Source organism: Euphorbia lathyris, chromosome 6 (assembly GCF_963576675.1).
Source record: "Euphorbia lathyris chromosome 6, ddEupLath1.1, whole genome shotgun sequence".
NCBI lineage: Eukaryota > Viridiplantae > Streptophyta > Magnoliopsida > Malpighiales > Euphorbiaceae > Euphorbia > Euphorbia lathyris.
Window position 1 is genome coordinate 27208282 of NC_088915.1, and position 27813 is coordinate 27236094.

General features: G+C 34.8%; 2 protein-coding genes and 5 non-coding genes across 7 annotated transcripts; 2 read left to right on the forward strand and 5 right to left on the reverse strand.

The window, feature by feature from the left end:
- The first annotated feature begins 66 nt into the window (after positions 1 to 66).
- On the forward strand, positions 67 to 1409 carry LOC136233917 (peroxidase 20). The gene is made up of 3 exons (XM_066023647.1): positions 67 to 258; positions 694 to 859; positions 929 to 1409. Exons 1-3 carry the CDS (start codon positions 106 to 108, stop codon positions 1351 to 1353), a joined length of 744 nt encoding a protein of 247 aa, XP_065879719.1. The 5' UTR covers positions 67 to 105; the 3' UTR covers positions 1354 to 1409.
- Positions 1410 to 1849: 440 nt separating this feature from the next.
- Positions 1850 to 3279, forward strand: LOC136234271 (S-norcoclaurine synthase 1-like). Its single transcript, XM_066024095.1, has 4 exons — positions 1850 to 2077; positions 2155 to 2402; positions 2478 to 2805; positions 2898 to 3279. Exons 1-4 carry the CDS (start codon positions 1856 to 1858, stop codon positions 3138 to 3140), a joined length of 1041 nt encoding a protein of 346 aa, XP_065880167.1. The 5' UTR covers positions 1850 to 1855; the 3' UTR covers positions 3141 to 3279.
- A 13552-nt stretch (positions 3280 to 16831) lies between these two features.
- On the reverse strand, positions 16832 to 16919 carry LOC136234495 (small nucleolar RNA Z101). Its single transcript, XR_010691375.1, has one exon. It is a non-coding gene; the product is annotated as a small nucleolar RNA Z101 (small nucleolar RNA).
- A 125-nt stretch (positions 16920 to 17044) lies between these two features.
- LOC136234497 (small nucleolar RNA U61) lies at positions 17045 to 17137 on the reverse strand. Its single transcript, XR_010691377.1, has one exon. It is a non-coding gene; the product is annotated as a small nucleolar RNA U61 (small nucleolar RNA).
- Positions 17138 to 17234: 97 nt separating this feature from the next.
- On the reverse strand, positions 17235 to 17326 carry LOC136234494 (small nucleolar RNA Z101). Its single transcript, XR_010691374.1, has one exon. It is a non-coding gene; the product is annotated as a small nucleolar RNA Z101 (small nucleolar RNA).
- A 107-nt stretch (positions 17327 to 17433) lies between these two features.
- Positions 17434 to 17514, reverse strand: LOC136234522 (small nucleolar RNA snoR14). The gene has a single exon (XR_010691396.1). It is a non-coding gene; the product is annotated as a small nucleolar RNA snoR14 (small nucleolar RNA).
- A 90-nt stretch (positions 17515 to 17604) lies between these two features.
- LOC136234498 (small nucleolar RNA U61) lies at positions 17605 to 17696 on the reverse strand. Its single transcript, XR_010691378.1, has one exon. It is a non-coding gene; the product is annotated as a small nucleolar RNA U61 (small nucleolar RNA).
- Positions 17697 to 27813: the final 10117 nt, after the last annotated feature.

Genomic DNA, 27813 nt, shown 5'->3' on the forward strand with positions numbered 1-27813 from the left:
CTGGGCCAGGCCTTAATTGTGATTATTCATAATTAATTAGTGTTTGATGTTAATTAATGTATATAGGGTTGTGATGGATCAGTACTTCTGGAGAGCAATGGAGAAATGGTAAGTGAAAAGGAAGCAGGTCCAAACAAGAATTCATTAAGAGGATTTGATGTGATAGATAAGATAAAGTATGAACTGGAAGAAGCATGTCCTCTTACTGTCTCATGTGCTGATATTTTAGCCATTGCTGCTCGTGATGCTGTTTCTTCTGTATGTCTTTCTCTCCTTATTCTTTTTCTTTTTCATCACAAATATCTAACGTTGCATCAACATTAACTTTTGTCTCACCATAATATATTTTTTAATTGACAACTCACTTTGTGACATTCACATATTCATACTCCTTTTTACATGCTTGGGGCCACCCTCTAAATATCATATATAGATTCTGTATAGTTTTTTAATAAAAATATCAGAAAGTAATTCATAAATAATATCAACTTATGTGGGCTAAACTTGGTATTTAGAAGTCCGTGACCCATGCTATTATGTCGTTGAAAATTTATTAAACAATTATATCATTTAACAGTTTCTACATTTGTAATATTCAATATTTCCGACACTTAATTTAAGTTTTATCAAAGAAAACGGTATTCGAAATGTTTGTACTAAAGAAGTAACTAATTTTTGATAATTAAATGAAAGAGAGGAGGACCAAGATGGGAAGCTTATCTAGGGAGGAAAGACTCACTAAAAGCAAGCTTTGATGGTGCCAATGAGTTCATACCAGCCCCTAATTCCTCTTTGCAGACCCTCATTGCTAATTTTAACCAACAGGGTTTGGACATTGGAGACTTGGTTACTTTATCAGGTAACTCAATAACCTGCAAGTAGTTAAGGTACTGAATCAGTTTAGTAACGAAAACAAATGGTGAAACAGGTAGCCACACAATGGGAAATGCAAGATGCATAAGTTTTAGGCAAAGAGTGTATGAAGTGAGTTCTGAAGAAAGGTATGATGATAAGTACAAGAGATATAGTCCATTTCGAAGAGTTCTAAGGTCAATATGTCCAAGATCAGGAAGAGATAATCAATTAGCACCACTTGATTATACTACTCCGGCAAGATTTGACAACCATTATTTCCACAACATTCTGCAAGGACAAGGGTTGTTAGGGTCTGATAATGTGTTAGTGATGGAAGATGAAGAAGGTGAAATTATGGAGAAAGTATGGGCTTATGCCTCTAATCAACGCCTTTTCTTTCACTCTTTTGCCCATTCTATGGTTAAGATGGGGAATATCAATGTTCTCACAGGGAATCAAGGAGACATTAGGAAGAATTGCAGACTTCTTAATTTCTAATTATACTTTCATGCCAATTTATATTCTATTTTGTATGTCTAAACAAGTTTACATATTTTTGGAGGAAAAAGCATCCATGCATTGAACCTTGTAGCAGCCAAAATCATTAATCAATGTGTACATTAATAAAGAGAAAATAGAAAACTTATCCCTAAAAGAAACAGCTCCAATTCAAAGCATATAGGTTAAAATAAGCTAATTTGGGCATCAGAATAAATTGGAAAATTTCATAAGAATTGAAGTCGTTGCAAGAAATGGTAAATCAACTGCAGGCCGTGGTCTCAGATTCTTTTTCACAATTATAGACAAAGTAATTGTCTTTGCTCAATCAGATATTTGGGAAGTTGAAGATTCAAGACGGCTAATGAGACACAAGTATGAAATTTTTATGATGAAAAAGAATCTCCCTTAACAAGAAATGAAAATTCCTTAGTTTTTATCAGATTTCCATTTTGGTTTATATAGCAAATGAATTCATCAAAAATATCTAAAAATGGCGAGTATGAAAAACTTGGGAGGTTCTCTGCCGGTTGAGAATGTGCAAAACCTTGCTACCAAGAACCTCAACGACTTACCCTTAAGATATATTCGGTCTGACCTCCAATTAGATCAGGTTTGTGCCGATGATTCCTTTCAAATTCCAGTTGTGGACATGGCCAAGCTAGGGGAACAAAATGAAATGGCTCTCCTTCATACCGCATGTCAACACTGGGGCTTCTTCCAGGTAATACTAACACAAATTAATGCCATTAAACTTATAATCACCTATACTTATATAAGTGGTCTATCTGATCTAAGCAGTTGATCAATCATGGGATAGAAGAACAAGTAATTGAAAATATGAAGAAAGACACTGAAGAATTCTTCAAGCTCCCATTGGAGGAGAAAATGGCTTATGCTCAAATACCAAATAACATTGAAGGGTATGGCCAAGCTTTTGTTGTATCACAACACCAAAAGCTTGATTGGGCTGACATGCTCTTTCTTCTTCCCCAACCTCCTTCCCAAAGAGATTTTAGGTTTTGGCCTAAATTTCCCATTTCTTTCAGGTAGGATGAAAATAAATTACTCTCTTTTCAAAAATTAAAACAATAAAGATTTAACCTTTTCTCTTCTACTGTTAGAGAAAGCTTAGACAAATATTCAGCAGACCTTCAAAAAGTTACAGTAGGGTTATTGAGGGTGATGGCTAGGAATTTAAAAGTAGACCCAGAGAAGCTTGGTAGAATGTTTGAAGATGAAGGGGTACAAGGGGTAAGAATGAATTACTATCCACCATGTTCACAGGCAAACAAAGTGATAGGCCTCACACCACATTCTGATTTAACTGGATTAACCTTATTGCTACAAGTAAATGAAGTTCAAGGATTACAAATCAAGAAAAATGGTAAATGGGTTCCAATAAAACCAATCCCAGGAGCACTTATAATCAATGTTGGTGATATCATTGAGGTAAGTAATAGAAAAAAACATGATCTATCTATCTGTTTACACAAATCAAATTGAATGTTGTGGCTAACAAAGACAGAAAAAAATTGAAACAGATAATGAGCAATGGGGAATACAAGAGCATAGAACATAGAGCAGTGGTGAATCCTGAAAAAGAACGGCTTTCGATTGCAGCTTTCCACAGTCCTAATATGAACACCATGATAGGTCCTCTAGAAGATCTATTAAAGGAGAAGAAACCAATTTACAAGACAATAAATCATGTGGAATATGTTAAGCTTGTTCTTGCCACCAAACTTGATGGTAAAAGCTTGTTGAGTAGCATGAAATTAGATTAGATACTCATTTTAATAGAATGGTATATACCAGTCAAATGTGCCTTCTACTATGGTTACTTTGTTTTTGACAAAGTACCATTACTTGGTATGTTTTCACCATTGGATAATGAAGCATAAAATTAATCAAATGGTGAAAACACACAAAGTAATGCTTACTTTGTAAAAAACAAAGTAAGCATAGCCTTTACCATATGTCAAACCCTTTACTATTTGCTTTAATTCTTAATAAATGGATTCTAATTGTATATTTTTATACATTATTATAGCTTTTTCGATACAGTATTTAGGGTTTCGTTAAATATAATATTTGGTTAGGTTATATAACAACTTTTCTAAATTTCAATATTGACACTAAAAACTTTTATACTGACACTGTTAGTTTTCAATAATTAAATTTGTATAGTGCTACATTTACCATAGAATTACATTTTCGATTTTTCAAAAATAATAATTTTCTCTCAAAAAAAAAAATCTAAACTTTTTCTCTCTAAACATGCACTTTCTCTCTCCTAATAAAAACATGCCTAAATAATCTCAAAATTAAAAAGTTCATCAACGGTCAAAAGTGAAAGTGTAACCTAAAAATTCTTAGTTTTGCTAACATCGATGACCTCAATACTCTTTTTGGAACAACAAAAAACTATAAGCAACAAATTGCAAATTGGCAAAACCACATGAGTTATATTTGAAATTCGTCTTTTTTTATAATTTATTTATTGATTAATTTAAAATATATTATATTAGACATTATATACTAATAGCAACATCTCATCATAATTTTACCAAACACTAATAATTAATCAGTCAATAACCAACGGCTAACAGTAACAGCAAAGAACGAACTTTCGTTCGGTACGACGACTGTGACCACCCTCCGGGGTACGAAGAATCTGAAAAAGACAAGGCTAAGGCAGACTATAAGCGATGGGATAAAAGGAAACTTCCCCTGGAGCCAAGTGATAGCAAAAGAAGTAGGAGAGACGAAGCTCCAACACATATCAACCTCGGAGAGAGCCCGACCATGTTGAAGGTAGGAGCATACCCAAACTTGACAGAGCTCTAGAAAGAGAATGCACTATACTGTAGCACTCACTTACTCTCGTGCAGAAGCGGGCAGCACCATACTCCATTTGAAAAGGCGTACAGGTCTCTAACCGTTTAGAAACAGTACTGCAGGTATCACAAGTATACTGATAAGTCCACAGAGAACTGCAACCAGCTGTAGAAGGAGATTGACAAGCTCCTCGAGCTTGGTGACCCACCCAAAACAGCCCGACAACTAGAGCCGGCCCTGTACAGAACTAGAAAAATGGAAGTAGAAATGAAGAACAGAGAAAAGAAGAGAAAGTTGTATTGAATCTTCAAATGAATCATATGAACAACTTGGAAATTACAATACAGTGCTTAGCTACTTATAGAGGAAAGAGAAAGCTTAACTACTTGACTAACTGCATAACAAACTTATAACAGAATGAATGACAGCTGTACAAGAGCTGGTAATTGAGTGTTATAGGATACATTGTAAGCAATGGTGGTATAATTCTCTACATTCCCCCCTCAAACTGGTATGTGGTCAACAATACCAAGTTTGGACAAGAAAGTATCAAGCTGAGTTCCTGTCATTGTTTTCGTAAAGAGATCAGCTAATTGCTGTGTTGTAGAAACATGAGGCGTTTGAATGAAGCCTTGCTCAACATAATCTCTCACAAAATAAATATCAATATCAAAATGTTTGGTCCTCTCATGATCAATAGGAATAGCTGCAATAGCTATTGCTGATGTATTATCACAGAAGATTGAGATTGGGAACTTAATTGGCACTTGAAACTCTTTCATGAGATAAGAGATCCATTTAACTTCCCTTGCTGTTGTTGATAAACTTCTGTACTCTGCTTCTGCTGAAGAAGTACTAACAATTGATTGCTTTTTGCTTGTCCATGCTATCATTGACTTGCCAATGAATACACAATATCCAGTTGTAGATCTTCTGGTTCCCTTGCAAACTGCCCAATCAGCATCACAGTATGCATTGACTTCCAATGAAGATTGAGTAGGATAGTATATCCCTCTGCCCATAGTTCCTTTAAGGTACTTGAGAACATGTAAAGCAGCATCCATATGATTTTTGGTGGGTTCACACATATGTTGACTAAGCTGTTGAGTTGAAAAACAAATATCAGGTCTAGTAAAACCAAGATATAATAGTCTTCCTATCAACCTTCTATAGCTATCTGGGAATTGTAGCTTTTCAGAAGATGCATGATTTTGAAAGCCTGATGGTAAAGGGGAACTACAATGTGAAGCTGAGTCTAACTTAGTATCTTCTATGAGATCCTTGACATACTTCATTTGAGAAATAACCATGCCAGCACTTGATCTTGCCACCTCTATACCAAGGAAATACTTTACATAACCAAGATCCTTGATGGTGAATTCCTTGTGTAAGAACTTTTTGAGACTCTCAATTTCTCCTTCTGAGTCTGAGGTGCCTGTAATCAAGAGATCATCCACATATAGGACAAGTGCTAAATAAGACTGATCTGTGGATTTTGTATATAAACAGTAGTCATGTTTAGATCTAATGAATCCAAATTGTAGCAATTTGGCAGACATTTCCTTATTCCACATGCGACCAGCTTGTTTCAAGCCATAAAGTGACCTATTCAACTTACAAACTTGACCCTTCTTAGCTTTCCCATAGCCATCAGGTGGAATCATATAGAGTTCTTCTTCAATAAAGCCATGCAAATAGGCATTATTGATATCAATTTGGTGAATTGGCCAGTTAAAAGCAGCTGCTATAGCAAGAAAAGTTCTTACAGTATCAACTTTGGAAACTGGTGAGTAAGAGTCTGTATAATCAACTCCATATACTTGGTTGTATCCTCTTGCCACCAACCTTGCTTTAAATTTCTCTACTGATCCATCAGGGTTCCTTTTGATGCGAAATACCCATCTTGATGTAATTGCCTTTTTCCCTTTAGGTAGAGTTGTTAAAACCCATGTGTTGTTATCTTCTAAGGCCTTGAGCTCCAAATTCATAGCTTGAAGCCACCTTACATCTGTTGCTGCTTCCATATAATTTTTTGGCTCCTTTTCTTCTGCAATTTTAGCTTGAAAAGCAACATAGAGAGGACTAACTAGTGGTAATGAACATAGCCCTGAAACTGCAAGCTCTTTTACTGTTGCTACAAAATCGTTGAGCCAAGATGGTTTTTTTATTGCTCTGTGTGGCCTGTCATTCTGGGCATCAGCTGTTGTAGTTGGTTGAGATGAAGAACCAATGGTAGGAGCTGAGGTACTTGCAGCATTATCTACATTTGAGTCATTTCCTGCATTTTTATCAAAAGGACCATAATTGTTATTAATGTTAGTTGGATAAGCCTCCTCATAATCATGGGATGGGGAAGGTAAGATGACATTATCATCATTTTTGGCTTCATCAATAACCAATGAAGGTTCTTCTTTGCCTGGAAAAATTCCTTCATGAAAAACTATATCCCTTGTAACTTGAATTTCTCCAGAAGTACAATTGTATACCACAAACCCCTTTTGGCCTCCTTTATAGCCTAAGAAGATTGCCTTTTGAGCTCTGGGCTCAAACTTATCCCTGCCAGGTTTGGTTGTAGCTATGTAACAAAGACATCCAAAAACCTTAAGATTTGTGTAAGTAGGACTTCTGTTATGAAGCCTTTCAAAAGGTGTTTGCCATTGTAAACTTTCAACAGGCAAAAGATTAATGATATGTGTTGCTGCTGTAATTGCCTCTCCCTAAAACTTGTTTGTCAAACCAGTCTGAAAAAGTAAGGATCTTGCTACTTCAAGAAGGTGTCTGTGCTTTCGTTCTATAACTCCATTTTGCTCTGGAGTATATGGGCAAGATTTCTGATGTAAGATACCAAGATCACTGAAAATCTTTTGGCAAGATTGACTGGTAAATTCAGTCCCATTATCACTCCTCATAACCTTAAATTTGCAAGAGAATTGATTCTGAACAAGTAATAGAAACTTATGCAGAGCTTCACTTACATCAGCTTTGCTCTTTAACAAGATTGTCCATAAAGCGCTTGAATAATCATCGACAATGGTTAAAATATATTTAGCTCCTGCAGTAGAAACTCTATGATAGGGACCCCAAATATCAGTATGCAGTAGATCAAAAACTTTATTAGATGTAGATTGACTGTTTGGAAATACATTTCTGCGTTGTTTTGCCAGAGGGCAAATAGTACAAACAGACAAATTATCCTTGTATTTCACTCCATCTACATGTTTCAATTTATTCCAATAAACATGGCCTAACCTATAATGCCAAAGTAAGTTGTTATCCATTACAGATGAAAAAGAACTATTACCAGCAAACTGTGCTAATACTTCAGACTGGAAGGATATTTTAGTAAGAAGATACAGCCCATTCTCCAAGTGTCCAATTCCCAGAACTTCCTTAGTCTTCTGGTCCTGTAGTACACATTTTCCAGGGAAAAAATTAACAATAATGCTTGTATCCTTTAACAATTGGCCCACTGACAACAAATTGTATTTGAATGAAGGTATAAGAAGCACATTAGTTAGTTTTAATTTGGGAGAAAAACTAACTGTTCCTATGCTTTGAACTTGCTTGTTACTGCCATCTGGTAATGTGACTGATCTCACAGTAGACACATTTTCATAGCTATCAAACATATTTATATCACTGCACATGTGACATGTTGCTCCTGAATCTACAATCCAAACATGATCACCAATTTGATGACTAGTTAGATGCACATTACCTGCAAATCCTGAAAAACAATTTGCCATGTCATTTGTAGCTTTGTTGTTTGTATACTTCTGAAATTCCCTCTGAAACATTTGTGAGAACAAAGCGGATTGATCTGGCCCTGACCCTTCTTCAATATCACCAGTGTCAGAACTATTTGCCAAATGAGCCTGTGCAGTAGACCTTTTCCCTCCTTTCTTCTTTTGCTTGAACCAATCAGGATATCCCTTCAATTTGAAGCAATTTTCTTTCAAATGGCCTGGCTTCTTACAGTGTGTGCAAACCAAATCTTCTTTGTTCTTTCCTTCATCTGATGACCTGTTTCCAGCAGCCATAGTTGCAATTTCAATCTTGTCTGTTGCAGCACTGACATTTTGCTTCTGCCTTTCCATTTTCTGTATTGTGGCATAAGCCTTGTTCACAGATGGCAAAGGCTCCATCATCAACAATTGATCTCTAGCATGCTCAAATATATCATTCAAGCCCATAAGAAATTGCATCAAATGATCAGCTTCAATCATTGCCATTACTTTCTTAGCAGCTTTTCCACACTCCTCACAAACAAGAATATGATTGATTTCTGCTAAATCCTCCCAATACTTCTTCATTTTAGTGTAATATACACATACAGAGTAATTTCCTTGCCTAAGAGTGCTTAAATCTTTCTTGATTTGATAGATCAATGGTCCATTGGATTCACCATATCTCTCCTCTAATTCCAGCCATAATTCTCTAGCTGTTTTGCAATACAAGAACGATTCAACTAGATCCTTAGATAGTGAGCCTAAGATCCAAGATAAGACCATATGATCGATCTTCTTCCATTTCTTATGTAAATCAACATTTGCTGGATCAGGTTCTATATCATCACGCAACACAAATTCTAGCTTATCTTTGGCAGACAATCCAATCTTAATTGCTCTAATCCAAGACAGATAATTGCTAGGAGTTAAGGGAGCACTCACCAAGGAAAAACCTGGATGATGATCAGTATTAGGCAAATCCATGAAAGAAGATTCTCCTTCTAGATGAACATTAGAAGATCTTGCTCCAGATCCATTGTTGCGATGTTCATTGTTAGTTCCAGTGCGATTATCATTTGGATTCACCATTTCATCAATTTGATGATCTTCCTCTTCTTCTTCAGCAAACAATGAAGCAAAGGTGTTTTTGCTGCAATTTCTTCCTTTCTGAACCATAAATCTTCTAGATTAATGCAGAATTTGCCCAGATCGTGTAAGGATTTTGAGAAATTATTGAGTGCATGTGCTCTGATACCATGTACAGAACTAGAAAAATGGAAGTAGAAATGAAGAACAGAGAAAAGAAGAGAAAGTTGTATTGAATCTTCAAATGAATCGTATGAACAACTTGGAAATTACAATACAGTGCTTAGCTACTTATACAGGAAAGAGAAAGCTTAACTACTTGACTAACTGCATAACAAACTTATAACAGAATGAATGACAGCTGTACAAGAGCTGGTAATTGAGTGTTATAGGATACATTGTAAGCAATGGTGGTATAATTCTCTACAGGCCCACAGGCTATGTGATCCAGCACCTAGGTAAAAAAGACAGCAAGAGGCCCCGATACCAACCATCCACAGTTAAACCATTTTTCAAATTAACAGCGCGGATGCGTCTTTTAGCGGTTGTCGAAGCCCGATCATCAAATTCCTCAAAAGCAGGATACTGCTAAAGGACAAGACCGAGGCCATCCTCGTCGCTCGCCGATCATCGAGGTACACACAGGGACGAATCTACAGTGGGGGCAATGGGGGCACTTGCCCCCACTGAGATTTAGAAATGCATAGAACCCTATGTATGTAATTTTTCATTTTGGGAGTTTGCCCCCAGACTCCATTGTTGCAGGAGAAGAAAAGTTGAAGCTTTTTGCAGTTCAATCGCAAGGATGAAGAAGAACATGGATTTAATTTTTTTTATAAAGAAAACGACACCGTTCTATGATATTCCACTTAAATGGAACTGTACCGTTTTGAGTCTAACATGAATCAAAATCTAAATTACAACAACAGTCCAATGGTAGGACCAAATCAAACTATTTCCTTTTCAGTCCTTGGTTACACGAATTTCTCATTTAAAGACTCTCCTAACCTAGGCTTTTCCTAGGCTTGTCTAGCTTCTTGTACAACATTTGATATGACTTATCTATTTCTTCTGCCACAAATCTTTATTTTTGGATTTAATTCAGACAAATAATACTCTTAGTACTATAAGTAATGCATTTTAAATTGAATATAAGATTAATTGTCCCTAATAAAAAAGGTAAATTTATCGTGAGGATGATATTTGTCTAATTTTATTTGGGTGTAAAATTTCAATCATATATTTCATGTATCATTATTTTGTTAAATTTTTTGCAAATCATATTTATATTTGTATTGTTACTGATTTTTTTTTATAAGGCTTAAAAATATTTCTAATATTAATAGTTAAGAGCAATTTTATATTTAATGTTTAAAATTATGAAATTTTATCTCTAACGTTAGCAAGTTAGATCAATTTCAGATGTTATTATAAAACACAAATATTTTTTTCTTTATTATGTACATGTTGCCAATCAGTTGGTTCTAAAAAATATATTTCACATTTTTTGTGCTTTAATAATAATTGGATATTAATATTTTTAATTTCGATGAAATATTTGGATTTTTTTGTTCAACTAGTATAAAATACAGTTTGATGAATTATTTCTTAAATTGATCCAATTTGTCAACGTTAAGATTAAATTTGCTCTTTGCTACCAATGTTAAGGGTAAAATTGCACAATTTTAAACGTTAAATAGTAAAATTGCTTCCAACTATCAACGTTAAGAGTGCATTTTGACCTTATCCTATTTATTTTTTATTTTTTATTTTACACTACATATATAGTTTGCCCCCACTACTGATAAATCCTGGATCCGTCCCTGGGTACACACTGTGTGATGGCATATTACACCGCATAGCCTCCGCACTCCCATGGCTTAAGTGCGTTTCAGAGGAGGAAGGCAACCACTGCCTCAAAAAAAAATCCACCTATAAATCTACGAGATCCCATGAAAAATAAGCAAATTAGCCCTTATAGATTTAGAATTTCATACAAGTTTTGAACAATTTAGCAATTTAGCGTAACAAAAGCAATTTAACAATTACAAAAGTCTAAAGCAATTTAGCAAAAAAGTCTTTAGCAATTACAATTTACAAAATCTTAAGCAATTAACTATAAATTGTAATCAATTGTAACTTTAGAAGCTCGTGTAGGAAATAAGCAAATTAGTAATTGCAAATTTAGCAATTTAGCGAAAGCGTAAAACAATGTACTATAATTGCAGACTAGAAAATACTTAAATAACCCTTTGTTGTGAGATTCTTCCATGAAGGGCTTTTTTTTTGTGACCTAGAGGGCAAAAGCCCAGGAACGGAAAAGAAACAAAGAAGGAGAAATGAGCAGACTACACAACACGGTCCAGGGCAGTTCCCATCTGATCAACAAAAAGGATGTTCCGAAGGCCTGCAGGAGGCACATCAAACTCATGATAACCCAAAGTGTGATTCCCTGTGAAGTTCACCAACCAGTCGGCAGCCTGATAACCTTCCCTGTAAGTGTGGGTAAACAAGAGGACCCAATTCCTATCATGTGACTCATGACACTTGGAGATCAACCAATAGCAAGGATGATAGTGTTGTATATCCCTTGTCATAAAGCCCAAAACAACTCTAGAGTCAAGCTCCACCACGAGCCGACGAAAACCTCTCTTCCAAGCTAACTGAAGACCAAAGTATAGCCCCTAGAGTTCAGCACCAGTCACAGTACATATGTCTATGTTTACAGAGAAACCTGCAATCCACATACCCCTTTCATCACGAATAATAACTCCAGCATAGGCTCTGCCCGGATGCCCTTTGCTTGTCCCATTTGTGTTCAGTTTGACCTATTCAAAACTTTACCTTCTTTGAAATATAGTAATACTTTTACCTTGTCTGCAGACTTTGGCTCAATATTATTAATCACAAATTTTAATTAATTCATATATTTGGGGTCATATAAAATTGTTTATCTTAGCGGTGCAAAATATTCCTTAACTATAATTGGTGATTATACTCGTTTTACTTTGGACAAATTTGCTAGTTGATAAAATCTTAGTATTGTGCAAAATATTTCCTAACTATAGTTGATAACTATACTGGGACGATTTTGTTAATTGATAAGATCTAAGTATTTCATGCTTTAGAGGTTTTTATTAATATGATTCAAATTCAATTTTCAACTAAAATACGGAATATATGCTCAAATCATGATACTGGGTTTATTAATAATACATGGAAAAAAATCAATAAAAAAGAATCATAAAATCTTATATATACACAATGGGATTGTTCAGCGGAAACATAAACATTATTAGAAAGTAGTATTATACCCGCGTGTTGCGTAGTTCAATAAATTATTGAAGAAATTACATCAAAAATCAAATTTTAAATTTTATTTATATTTATTAAAATATTTTTAGGTGTTTTATCATTATATGATTTTAAATCTTAAAATATCATAATATCATAACTTTATTTTTGTTTTTGTAAAATTTTCAGTTAGTTACTTATAAAAAAAAACAGTTTTTAAAAACCTACTAGATTTGACATTTACATAATTTTTTTTAAGAGTTTGAGACACTAGTAAAAAATTTGTCAATCCTCACGATTGTGTAATTTACCATAAATTATTTATATAAAATCGAAAATTGTAATATTTTTTTAATTACGTATAATTAAATGTAAATGATATTAATATTTTATGTTAAAATGATTTTATAACTCATAAATTAATTAATTATATCCAATAATTTTATAAAGTAGTTACCTTACAATTTTCGAGAAGAAGAAGAAGATTGATTCGAAACATAAAATAACTTGATTGTATCTGATAATAGGAATTCCTTAAATTCATCAAAATATTTATCAAGCGATAAAGGAACGACAGAATTAGAGATTGAAGAGTAACAGAGTCATGAAATGCTATTTATAATTGAAGGTTTTGAATTGATGAAACCGTTTGATGGAATTTGTATAGGTTGTGTAATTAATGAATTTATTTTAACCATAAAACTGAAATAATGATATCTATCTATACTATATATAATAGCAGAAGCAGAGAGAATGTATAAGAAGTGTTTTAGAGGTCTTTTAGCTTAGTTGTCATCGTAGGAGAAAATATGAGTTTAAATTATTTATATTAATAGTAATTAGGAAATTTAAATATCGTAATTACTATTAATATAGATAATTTAAACTCATATTTTCTTCTATGATGACAACTAAGCTAAAAGACCTCTAAAACACTTCTTATATATTCTCTTTGCTTCCGCTATTATATATAGTATAGATTACATGAGCTATTCTTTTTGGGTTTAAATTGCCTAAATTTTTTTGGGTAAAACTTTATTAACCGCTGCACATTGGATTAATATCTCAGTACTCCAACCTTAAACTAGCATAAAATCTAGATTACACTTTTTTTTTTTTTTTTAAGAGTTTTTGGATATAAATGTTATTTTTTCTAATTTACATCCTACTCATGAAAAATTAGATCCACGAGCTTTTAATGACAATTTTTATAAGCTATTCACAGATCATAAAACATACAAGGTTTATGATCTTAATACGAGTTGATGTGTGTGATAATATGTAGTGAATTCTTTGGATCCTTTTTTTTTTTTTTTTTGAAGAAATTCTTTGGATCCTTTTAGTGCTTGAGATTAGAATAAAAAAAAATGATCAAAGATGGACAAGGGACTAGCAACCCAACTTTAATGTTTCAATTGATACTAAAAACTATATAGCTCAAATGAGCAAGAAAAATATTATTTTAGTGTACTGTCTACTTTTTATTTATAAAAGGATTGGACTACGTGTCCTAAATAAGCTAGAACCTCAGTGACAAAAGCATATATCATCTTTATTATTTTTTGCTGAGATAATTGAACATATTAAGTACTACTATCAATTCGGTCCAGTTACTAACCAAACCGAACTATCATTTAATTGAATCAATATTTGTATAATTTTAAAAACCAAAGCATACCAAATAATTAAAATAATCAAATTTTACGAAAACAAAAAATTTCCATTCAGTTGGATTACCAACCAAATAACAGAAATTTTCATATTTTTAAATTAAATGTTATAAATTATAAAATTTGAGATTATTGCAATTTCAAAACCAATTAATTAACCAAATATCTCACGTGTTAAAAATTAATTTAATAATGTTTAAAACTAAAATTTTGGAATTTTTTTTATACAAATTAAAATATGTAGAACATATAATATAAATAAAATTATTTTTTATTTAAAGATAAAATTTGATTCAATTTTCAATTAAACCGATTTTTTAAATAACCAAACCAATAACTAAATACCAAACAATGAAAATTTGATAACCAAACCAGATTATTAAAATAATCAAACAATATAGGAATTCTAACTATTAATTCAGTTATAGATTCGATCATCCAATTTTTTTATTTTTTTTCTAGACTTTGCTTAGTCCTAAGTACAAGTATACATACCACCATTTGATTCATAAATTGGTTTTAGGCTTTTCATACAAGTCAAAACTACTTATTTCCTAGTAATTTTGCTATTGTTATACCATGTTTTTTCTCTAGGAAATCACTATTGGGGCTATGTACTTTTTTTTTGTTCTTCCCTTGGATTAGCCTCTCTAGAAAATCTATTTCTTTATGGATATTTCCCACTAAAGATTCGACCAAAACAAGGATTCTCTTTATCCTTTCTTGTCCTTGAATGTTTCTTCTTAACCAAGTAATTATCATTAATAAATTTTCTTTTGTAATTGTAATTATTATTAATAGGTTGATTTCCTTTCCTAATCATAATTATAATCAACATTAATAGGTTTTAATTGTGATTGATATTCTTCCTTTTTGAATTTATGTATTTTATGTGCATTGTTTTATTAATAAGGTATTTTTACACTCTATGTATATGGTATTAGTATAACCAATATATAAATCGAAAACTCAATTGTTCAAAGAGTTTTGTCTCAATGTTTATGGCCCAAACAGCGAAGATGTTGCTTCTACTTCTGCTCAATATATCGTTTCCAGTGAACACAGTACAAGTAGAAACAATGTCGTCACATTTTAGGACACAAACACTAAGATAAAACTATTTGAAAATTTGAAGTATATATTTATATATTGATGCAAGATACAAGAGGGTAAAAATACTATATATATATATACATATATATATATATATAAAACAAACATTGTGCATGGAAAATCTAAATACAAAAAGAAAGGTTACCAATCATAATTAAAAAATTATTAATGACAATTACAATTGTAAAAGAAAACCAACACATTAATGACAATTACAATTATAAAAGGAAAGCTATTAATGATAATAACTCGATTAAGAAGAAACTTTGGAGGACACAGAAGGAAAAAGAAAATCCATGTGTTGGAATCCTTGATCCCCAACAGTCCCGTTCAATTGGACCCTAAGACCAAGCTCTATTTAATCATTCACCATTAGATATAATATTCCTATAATCTTACGGTACTTATATTACTTTATTAATAGAATTTTTTAATTAACTCTTTTTATGATTTTAATTAATTAATCCAAAGATTAATAACCCTTACAAAGAACGAAACACTTCAGTTAAAAAAAAAAGAGAAAAACGTTTCCAACCAAAACAAGTAAATCAGAAAAGATTGGAAATTGATTGAACGAATTGGAAGTTTTTATTCGATATGGCCGAAGAAAACAAATAGAACAATTGAGATTTCTTTTGCCAATTCTCTATGGAATAATCTTCATTTTTTCTCTGCTAAACCATCTCTACTTTATCTCTCCAAGTGTTCGATTTTATACATCCCTAATAAACATCTAATTCAAGGAGTAACATCATTGAATGATCTGTATCTTTGCATATGCATCCTTCATCTAGTAACATCTAACTAATCCAACAATGCAGTGACTTGAATACGCAGGAGCCTCTCATTTTTCTTCCTTCAAATCAAACCGTGTTCATAGATATTTCAAACCAATCCTCTTTCTTACTTTAGACATTATAAACATGAACAGAAACACAAATCATGGTTGTATTTGTATTCAAGATTTGACTTATTGATGAGACACCGAGAAAAGGAAAAAATAATGATTTTTTCTTTCTTTTTTTATTATCATTTTAATTCGTAATTACTTGTATTGTGATATTCAGAATTGAGCATTACCACTGCCTTCCTTGTCTCCCATTCTTTTCCTACACTAAACTTTTTGTCATTTTATGGCCGACTTTATAGCATTCAACAGAGATAATTGGGAGGGGGGTTTTTCATTTGCAAGAGAGATAGACACTTTTCTGTAAGGGTTTTTATTCTATTTTCCAAGAGAGATAGACACTTTTCTGTAAGGGTTTTTATTCTATTTTCCAATCTTCTCCGGCCAGATCGAATAAAAACTTCCAATTCATTCAATCAATTTCCAATTTTCTCCGGATTCTTTGCTTTGGTTGGAAACATTTTTCTCTCTTTGTTTTGACTCAAGTGTTTCGTTGTCCGTAGGAGTTACTCTCTAGATTAATTAATTAAAATAATAAAAAGAAGTAATTAAAAAAATTTGTTAATTAAGTAATATAAGCACATTAAGATTATAATAATCTGTGAATGACCAAATAAAACTTGATTATTAGATCCAATTGACCGAGACTGTGATCCCCAGTGAAAAATATACAAAGTAAATTTTTCAATATCTTAAAAGTATATTTGTATATATAATCTTAAAAAAAGGAAGATATCAATTTGATTTAAAGTTGTTAATGGAATTGAAAAAACAGAGCTCTAAATGGTTTATAGTTAGGAAAAAAGATTTGGAACCTAGACATTTGACATTGTAAAGCAAGAAGGCATCAGGTTTCCAAGGTTATGTAACATCACTGAATTCAGATGCAAATTACCCATTAAACACAAGATTCATCATGTGCCCTTTTAACAATTTACTGCATTACACTAACAAAAAAAAAAGAACAAAATGAACAAATTTAAACAATAAAAAATGCAAACATCAAATTTCTAACAGACTATTTTTATAGGCAGTTTTAGCATAAAGAATTGAAGCTCAGAACTTCTTAGAGGGATGTGTAACCATCAAAGACAGTCTCAAAAGAGATCTGCCTCCAGAACACAGGTAAGTTTTCATCAGAGCATCACCACAAAAGATAGATCTAAAAAAACATTTCAGAAATTTCAATTTGTGTAGTAAAAAATGAGTTGACAAAATTGCACAAACAAACATCAGAGTGAAAAAAGGCATCAGTTCTCCAAGGTGATATAGCATCAATAAACAATTCAGTCGCAAATTACCCATTAAAACATGAGATTCATCATCTGCCCTCTTATAAACAAGCAACAACAAAAAAATTGAAAGCTAAGGCATTCGAGTAGAAAAACTAGTTTTCAATCAAAATTTACAGAAAATTAATTTAAACTTTGAGGATTAAATTGCGATCAGAACCTGTCGGGATTCACAGTAACATCACAATAATCAGTGGATTGACAGACATGAATTTCTATCGTCACCTCGCACCGTAACCCTCAAAAAGTTTAATTTCAAAAACAAAAACTAAAAAAATCATAATAAAAAAAAAAAAAGAACAATCACAAATGATGAATCTGAGCTCAGAACTTCTTAGAGGGTTGTGTTGCCATCAAAGACGACCTCAAAAGAGAACCGTCTATGTACACAGGTAGAAATTCATCACAGCAGAGAACCCTAACGATTATATGCTCTAGAGAGAAAAATCGAAACGGAAAGGCTACATAATCAAAAGAAATACGAGCAATTATAGATCTAATCCAGCGAAAGAAAAAACGTTATGGAGGAGAAAGGGGCTCAACGATGCTATTTATTGAAGCAGACCAACCCAATCCTGGGGAAACCCTAATTGCTCTTGTCACGTGATAGAGCACATGACCGTGTATTTTAGTTGATCACTCTTTGGTAAATTACGGATTTTGCCCCTAAATTGAATTCGTATAAAGCTTTTCCACCGTGGAGTACTGCTATTTTGTAGAAAAATAGCGGTAGATTAACTAATTAAAGGGAAATTTATATTGAAATTCACTTTTGAAAAAAAAATCACTTTCAAACCTTTATAAATTGATAACGTTAGAACCATGAAATTTTATTAATTTATAAAAATATTAATTTATCGAGTATTAATTTATTAAATTGGTTTAAATTGGGATTAGAAAAAATTATTATTTTAAAGAGGTTATTAATTTATCGAGTATTAATTTATAAAGGTTTTTTTGTATTATGTTAAACTAATAAAATTATTATTTTTAAAGATTAAAATTTATAAATTAGAGTCTGTAACATATTATTAAGAGTTTTAGATTTATGAATTGGAATTTAAATTTTTTAAATTAGGTGTAAAAGTATATTTTATTTAGTATATATAAAAAAAATTGAGAATTAAGTTTTTTTTTAATGAAAGAATAATTGAATAAATCTAATAATAATCGGCCAATAGGCTTACAAAAGAATCGGGGATAGAAGTGGTTATAATCAAAGAAGGAGAATTAAAGCCTAATCTAGCTGCTTCGTCAGCAACTTTATTCGCTTCTCTTCGCACAAAACAAAAACTGCAGCTTGGAATAGTTTTTGCTAAAGCTAGGAAATCAGCAATAATTAGTCCAAAACTAGAGAGATCGTTGTGGTCTTCTTGGAGTAACACAATTATAACAATTTGGGAATCCCCTTCAATGCAAACAATCTCATCACCACGGGTCTTAATCCAACTAAGTGCTTCACGGCAGGAGATAGCCTCAGCGACAGCATGTGAGTGGTTACCCAAAATTGAGTCGAACCTTCCCGCAATGAATAAACCCTGCTCATCTCGAATGACTGCACTGATTCCTGTCTTCGGATCCTGGGGTCTGACGGAAGCATCGAAATTTACTTTAAGGCCGATCACATGAGGGTACCAATTTCTTTCGTTTCTACTGTCTGAGCAGCTACTGTGGTTCTGGTTCTGAGCTCGACCCCAACTGTCCAGAAAACTGGATGCTCGTCCAGCGACGTCGGTTCGCTGAATTGGACGCTGCTCCCATACGAGTTGATTCCTATTGTGCCAGACGAACCATAATAGAGATGCCCATTTTGCCGCTTCAGTATCAGCATCCTCCTTAATCCGATCTCTCCACCAAGTATCGAAAGGCTTGTCGGTATCAGAATTGCTTAACAAACACAGCGATTGACTCCAAATACTCTTCGTTACCGGACATGCGAGAAAGATGTGTGAAATTGATTCCGTTGCTTGTTGACAGAGAGGGCAAACAGGATGAATACATATTTGTCGAAGTCGAAGATTCTCATTAGTTGGTAATATATTCCAAGCTGCTCGCCATAGGAAGTTTTTGATCTTCGGGGCAAGGCATTTGCCAAAGCTTATTCCAGGGGGCTTGACGAACCTCCTCCGGTGGTTGTTGATGAGCTGACACCAACGCGTAATAAGCTGTCTTAACACTATAGTTGCCTTTCCTTTCCCACCGCCAACTCACTTGGTCTTCGATTTCATGAATGGAGAGCGGGATTTGCATAATGCGCAACCGATCCTCCGATGAAAACAACGAGTTCAATGTATCTAGATCCCATTTCCTGTCACGTATCAGTCTGTCAACAGTCCATTCCTCGGTAATGTTAGTGCTGTTACTAGGAATTCCTACTTCTGAGTCAATCCATGTATCTTGCCATATTCTGGTGCTTTTACCGTTTCTGATACGGTTCCTAGTTCCGTCTCGTATCAGCCCTTGACATTTGTGTATGCTTGTCCATACCGCGCTCGGGTTGTTTCCCAGCCTAGCCTCACGAAAATCAGAATTGGGAAAGTATCGTGCTTTGAAGACTTGGGAGACAAGAGTATGTGGCATCGTTGTGAATTTCCAAGCTTGCTTCCCCAAGAAGGCCATGTTAAACTCGTTAAACTGTCTGAAATTTAGGCCTCCCCAGGATTTCCTCACGCATAAATGTTTCCACGCTTTCCATTTTATACCTCTTCCCAACTAGTAACCATTGACGAGAACTTCGAATCTATCACAAGTGTGTTTCGGGAGAGAGAATACCTGTATAGCGTATGATGGAATTGATTGTGCAACTGCTTTGATCATCACTTCTTTACCTACCTGCGATATCCTTTTCCCTTGCCATCCTCTAATCTTTTTTCGTAGTCGATCAAGAACATAAGCAAAAGTTGCGGTTCGACTTTTGCCGGCAGCCGACGGTAGGCCCAGATACGTGTCTTGACTCCCTACAATCTGAACCCCTAACATACTGGCGATCTCTGCTTGACGCTCAGGAGGTACCTTTGCGCTGAAGATGACTTTAGATTTCTTGAAATTAACTTTCTGTCCAGAAGCCCTTTCATATTCAAGAAGAATCTGCTGGATTTGAGAGCTTTCCTCATGCATAGCCCAGAAGAAGAAATAGCTATCGTCGGCAAACAGGAGATGGGAAATCATGGGAGCACCTCTACAAATTTTACAACCGTGTATCCTTCCATCCACTTCCGCTTGTCGTAACAACGCTGTGAGAACTTCAGTACAAAGGATGAATAAGTAAGGAGATAGCGGATCACCTTGACGAAGCCCTCGGGATGGTTTAAATGGAGAAAATGTAGTATTATGATTTGTGATTTGATATTCCACCGTTGTTACACATTTCATGATAAGTTCCACGGTTTTTGTTGGAAATCCCATACGGACTAGAACTGCTTGAAGGAAGTCCCATTCAATTCTGTCATATGCCTTTGACATGTCAACTTTCAATGCTGCATAACCTTTTCGTCCCCCTTTACCGAGTCTTAGTGCGTGTCCAGCTTCGTAAGCAATCATAATGTTATCTGTGATGGATCTTCGAGGAACGAACGCACTCTGAGCCGGAGAGATGATTGAGTTTAACATTCCTTTGATTCCATTTGCTATGGCCTTGGTAATAATCTTCATCAGAACGTTGCACAGTATAGGTTGGAGATCTGTTAATGCTATTAGGGGATTTTTCTTTGGGATGAGAACTATGTTGGTGTTGTTGAGTTGCAGCGGAAGGAGCCTGAATTCAAACAGTTGGTGCAAAAAGAGGAAACAGCATTTCCAATGGTAGCCTAGTGTTGCTGAAAGAAGCCCGGATTAAGTCTGTCGGGTCCCGGGGTCTTATCTGGGTGCATAGCAAAAACCGCTGTTTGGATTTCTTCTTGAGTGAAATCACGTGATAATGTCTGTACCTGTATATCAGATAATTTGCTTGAAATTAAGTTCACCACATCGAGTCCCTCGGTACCTTGTGATCGGAAGATGTTCTGGAAGTGTGATTGAATAGAGTCCGCGAGACCTGAGTTCCATGTTTTGAATTGCCCCTCGGCCGTATTAAGTCCGCTGAAATCGTTCCTTTTTCTGCGTGCTCTAATGCTTTCATGAAAGAACCGCGAGTTATTGTCTCCAGATCTCATCCACTGAACTTTTGCGCGTTGTTTCTAGTATTTCTCCTGTGCTAATCGAACCCCATTTAATTCATTGCTAAGATTCCTCAGTTCTGTTTGATTTGTTGATCCCCGCAGTGCCTCAATTTACTGTCGAAGTTTTACAGATTTACCCCGAAATCGCGATTTGTACCTGGTTCCCCATATTTGGATTTTATTCCTGCAGTCTGTTAGTTGATTCGTGAATGTCATTGCCTCGGAATCAGACCAGGATTTTTTGATAATATCGCAGCATTCTTCTTCTGTTCCCCTGGCATTCTCGTATCGGAATTGAGTCGTGTGTCGTGGCTGTAAACTGTCTGAAGATAGAAGCAGTGCAGAATGATCAGACTGAGTTGTGTGGATATTTAGGATAGTTGCAAGTGGAAATAAGTCATGCCAAGTCTGTGATGCTACTCCGCGATCAAGTTTTTCCTCAATACTGATCGTCCCATGTCGAGACCGTGTCCATGTGAATGGGTATCCATTCATGAAGACTTCAGATAGGGAGCAGAAAGTTAGAGTTTCTGCGAAGCCTGTTAACAGTAAGATGGGATGACTGCGAACTCCTCGTTTCTCGAAGGAGAATATCATGTCGTTGAAATCACCCATCAACAGCCAGGGTAAGTTGGATATTCTATACAGATCCTTCATGGACCGCCATGAAGCTGCTTGTCTGTTCCTCTCCGAAAAACCGTAGAAACCAGTGAATCTCCAGCATGGTGTGTTCTCTGATGAAATTTTGACATCAATGAAATTTTGCCCAAACTTGATCAAAGTCACATTTGTGTCATGAGGCCATAGTAAAGCAATACCTCCTCCTCCTCGAGTGCTATCAACTGCAAAACAGTTATCAAAACCAGTAACAACTTTAACTTGTAACATTGCTTCTTTAGTGATCATAGTCTCCATTAGGAATATAATGGAGGGTTTGTGGGTAAAAACGATCTCCTTAAGCTCTCTAACTGTCTCAGGGTTACCCACTCCCTGACAGTTCCAAGATAAGAGTTTCATGGCTTTCGGCTGACCCCTTCCGGGCCTGTCGATATCTCTGTTTCATTGAGTATGCCTTCCATAGCTGTTGTCTTTATGTCATCGTCGTCTTCCCTTCTGCGTTTCTGGTCGGTAACCAATCGGATTGCATTTTCCAGTGCAACTTGTTCCTCTATCTGTTCACAGGTCCTTGTATTTTCTGCGCTCAGATTTGGGTTAATTGGTGTAGGTTGGTTCACCAGGGTGGGTGCATTGCGTAACCAGGGAGATGTGTTCTAGGAGAACCGCCGTGGTGACGCACGAAGGATAGGGTCGTAGAGTGTTGGTAAATCTGGATTGTTTAGGGCACGAAACGGAGCACAATCCCGAGCATTATGGCCTAAGAGACCGTAATAGAAGCAGAAGTGTGGTAGTCTTTCATATTGAAAGTTAACCCAAACCCAATCCTGCGTTGACTTTCCCAATTTGGTTCTGCTTTTCAGAGGAAGTTGAATATTTAGCTGTACCTGGACCCGTAGATAGCCATGATAGGGTTCTGAGTAGTCTCGGGGGTCGGTACGTACTACTGTTTCGATAAAACTTCCACATGCTCTTGTAATTTTTTCTGTACGGAATCATGCTGGTAAGCCATGTAGTTGAATCCAGAAGTTGGCTTCATTAAGTTCTACTAAGTGCAGCTCTTCTACTTGCAATATGTGATGCAAAACTAGGAGCTTATTTTCGAATGACCACGGCCCTTCGTTTATTACTGCGTTGAGATCGAATATGTGATTGAATTGGAACAAGTATCTTCCTCCATCAAGTTCAATGATCGATATTCCTCCTGCCGGTTTCCAAAGACGAGATAGCGTGACCTTCATACCTTCATAGTTTATTGGTCTATCGGATACAAACCGGCCTATACAGCTCCATCGTAGGTCGTATGTTGGCATCGAGTCTTCCTTAGGTATACCGACAGGTGCTGTCTCCTCATGAGCAAGCGAAAGATTCAAGCAGTTTTCCTCTAGTTCATCCATTGAAAAAATCTGATTGTAATGTTTATCGGGCGAAAATACGTTCTGAGGTATTGAAACTAGGTAGGTTAGCAGATCTTAGGTGGTGATGTTTGTGTTGGTGAAGGTGATCAGTATGTGAGGTCAGAATTTGGATTGCACAGGGAGCGGACGCAAGAATCGGCTGAAAAAACCTCAGATCAAGGTAAGGCGAAAACCCAAGCTCGGGGTAAGGGGAGCGTTCCTTTTTATCTATAATTGAGAATTAAGTTTAAGGATATGATTTAGTTGTAATTTTGTAATTAATTTTATGAGAAAAAAACCCTTCTAGAACTTATAAGTATGTCGCCTTTGTGAAAGAAACTAACACTAGGAAGTCCAATAGTCCATTACAGACAGTGATCTTTGCCCAATTCATCTAGATTCCATATATACACTTGTGCTCCTATAGCTATAGTTGTGTGATTTCCCTGGAATAAACCTGCCTTTTCACCAATCAAATACTTATCAAAGTGTGAAAAATTCTTCACAGCTTTCAGGTTGTACTTTGCTGAAGCGTCAGACTGGATATCTGTATCTATTTTCATAAACTGTGCTTCTCTACGATAGCTTATGGTGGGAATCTCCTGATCCTGTGAAAACCAATGTAATTAAAGTAAGATGATAAGGAGCGGATAAATGGCGCTAAATAAAAATCGAACAACCAAAATAAGCTTGTCTTCGGTATACATCTTTTCCTTCATTCAAAGATTGTGAGAGAAAGGTTATGGATATGGACTAAGCAACCTATGTAAGAACAAAAGCATCATTTCCAAGCCTAATTGCGTCAGTCTGTGACACCAATATCAATATCAACATTAGCCACATCATATAATTATTGGAGGGTTGGTAAGAATACTGAATGCCAGAAAATTTTGCAAACTTGTTTGAATTTCTAAATTTTGTTGCTTGGAATTTAAAAATGTTCTGATTTCAATTTCATGGAATTATATAAAACTGAACCAAAACTATATGGGATTCCTTCAACAATACCATTACTTCTAACGAGTTCAAAGTACTCACGTGAACAAACAAACACAGGAGCTGCCAAAGCCAGAGTGAAAACCTATCATCTATCCATCACACCTCCTCCGACCGAAATTCCAATACCTAGCACAGAAATAATTCTATTTCTCAATTGATTTCCATGTAAATTTATTGTACCACGAATAACAAATGAATTAAATTCCTTCAAACCAGGAGCAGGGTCACCAGTTACCATACTTTCATTAATGTAACTTGAGCCAAACACATCCACACCATCACCTAACCCTGATTTGTAGAAATAAATAATTATTGACATCAATTTTATTCTGCACAATTTAGCAGGCTATCAAATCTATTGCACTAGGTAAATCTATTGCAGTAGACAGAGAAATGCATATTTAGATTATGCTAGGTGCTATAGTTTTATTCCTATATTGTAAAGTGTCAAAATTAAGCTACTTCTCAATTTAGTAGTTTTTTGGAGTTGTCTCCTTCATAAATTGCACAACCTAGTTCAAATATTTTTCATGCTGAATACTTTAATTTATTTCTCATCAACGTCTAATTTTTGGATAATGTTAAAGAAGCAGTTTCAGTCTTTTAGACGCCTAAAAAATCAGTGCATGTTGCTCGATAAATCTCAATTCTTTACGTGCCTATTATAGTTCTAATCAGAAAAGAAGATGGCAAACCTTTTCACTCATCTGGCCAGGACGAGACATAACCCTTCTAGAACTTATAAGTATGTCACCTTTGTGAAAGAAACTAACACTAGGAGGTATAGTAGTCGATTCCAGACACAAATCTTTGCCCCATTCATCTAGATTCCATATATATACTTGTGCTCCTGTAGCTATAGTTGTGTGATTTCCCTGGAATAAACCTGCCTTTTCACCAATCAAATACTTATCAAAGTGTGAAAATTCATTCACAGCTTTCAGGTTGTACTTTGCTGAAGCTTCAGACTGGACAACTGTATCTATTTCCATAAACTGTCCTTCTCTACGGTAGCTTATGGTGGGAATCTCCTAATCCTGCGAAAACCAATGTAATTAAAGTAAGATGATAAGGAACAGATAAAGGGCGCTAAATAAAAATCGAACAACCAAAATAAGTTTGTCTTCGGTATACATCTTTTCCTACATTCAAAGATTGTGAGAGAAAGGTTATGGATCTGGACTTAGCAGCCTGTGAAAGAACAAGAGCATCCTTTCCAAGCCTCATTGCGCCAGTCTGAGACATCAATATCCAGATCAACATTAGCCACATCATATAATTATTGGAGGGTTGCTAAGAATACTGAATGCCATAAAATTTTGCAGACTTGTTTGAATTTCTAGTTTTGTTGCTTGGAATTTAAAAATGTTCTGATTTCAATTTCATGGAATTATATAAAACTGAACCAAAACTATATGGGATTCCTTCAACAATACCATTACTTCTAATGAGTTCAAAGTACTCACGTGAACAAACAAACACAACAGCTGCCAAAGCCAGAGTGAAAACCTATCCTCTATCCAGCACAACACCTCCGGCCGAAATTCCAATACCTAGCACAAAAATAATTCTATTTCTCAATTGATTTCCATGCAAATTTATTGTACCACAAATAACTAACGAATTAAATTCCTTCAAACCAAGAGCAGGGTCACCAGTTACCATACTTTCATTAATGTAACTTGAGCCGAACACATCCACACCATCACCTAACCCTTATTTGAAGAAATAAATAATTATTGACTTTAATTTTATTCTGCATAATTTAGCAGGCTATCAAATCTATTGCACTAGATAAATCTATTGCAGTAGATAGGGTCATGCATATTTAGATTATGCTAGGTGCTATAGTTTTATTCCTATATTGTAAAGTGTCAAAATTAAGCTACTTCTCAATTTACTAGTTTTTTGGAGTTGTCTCCTTCATAAACTGCACAACCTAGTTCAAATATATTTCATGCTGAAAATACTCTAATTTATTTCTCATCTACGTTTAATTTTTGGATAATGTTAGAGAAGCAGTTTCAGTCTTTCAGACGCTTAAAAAATCATTGCATGGTGCTCGATAAATCTCAATTCTTTCCGTGCCCATTATAGTTCTAATCAGAAAAGAAAATGGCAAACCTTTTGACCCATCTGTATAGGAGGAGACCTAACCCTTCTAGAACTTATAAGTATGTCACCTTTGTGAAAGAAACTAACACTAGGAAGTCCAGTAGTCCATTCCAGACAGTCATCTTTGCCCTCATTCATCTAGATTCCATATATATACTTGTGCTCCTGTAGCTATAGTTGTGTGATTTCCCTGGAATAAACCTGCCTTTTCACCGATCAAATACTTATCAAAGTGTGAAAATTCCTTCACAGCTTTCAGGTTGTACTTTATTGAAGCTTCAGACTGGACATCTGTATCTATGGTAGCTTATGGTGGGAATCTCTTGATCCTGCGAAAACTAATGTAATTAATGTAAGATGATAAGGAACAGATAAAGGCCGCTAAATAAAAATCGAACAACAAAAATAAGATTGTCTTCGGTATACATCTTTTCCTTCATTCAAAGATTATGAGAGAAAGGTTATAGATCTGGACTTAGCAGTCTGTGTAAGAACAAGAGCATCCTTTCCAAGCCTCATTGCGCCAGTCTGAGATATCAGTATCCAGATCAACATTAGCCACATCATATAATTATTGGAGGATTGCTAAGAATACTGAATGCCACAAAATTTTGCACACTTATTTGAATTTCTAAATTTTGTTGCTTGTAATTTAAAAATGTTATGATTTCAATTTCATGGAATTATATAAAACTGAACCAAAACTATATGGGATTCCTTCAACAATACCATGACTTCTAACGAGTTCAAAGTACTCACGTGAACAAACAAACACAGGAGGTGCCAAAGCCAGAGTGAAAACCTATCCCCTATCCAGCACAACACCTCCGACCGAAATTCCAATACCTAGCACAAAAATAATTCTATTTCTCAATTGATTTCCATGCAAATTTATTGTACCACGAACAGCAAACGAATTAAATTCCTTCAAACCAGGAGCAGGGTCACTAGTTACCATACTTTCATTAATGTAACTTGAGCCTAACACATCCACACCATCACCTAACCCTGATTTGCAGAAATAAATAATTATTGGCTTCAATTTTATTCTACACAATTTAGCAGGCTATCAAATCTATTGCACTAGATAAATCTATTGCAGTAGACAGAGCAATGCATATTTAGATTATGCTAGGTGCTATAGTTTTATTCCTATATTGTAAAGTGTCAAAATTAAGCTACATCTCAATTTACTAGTTTTTTGGAGTTGTCTCCTTCATACACTGCACAACCTAGTTCAAATATT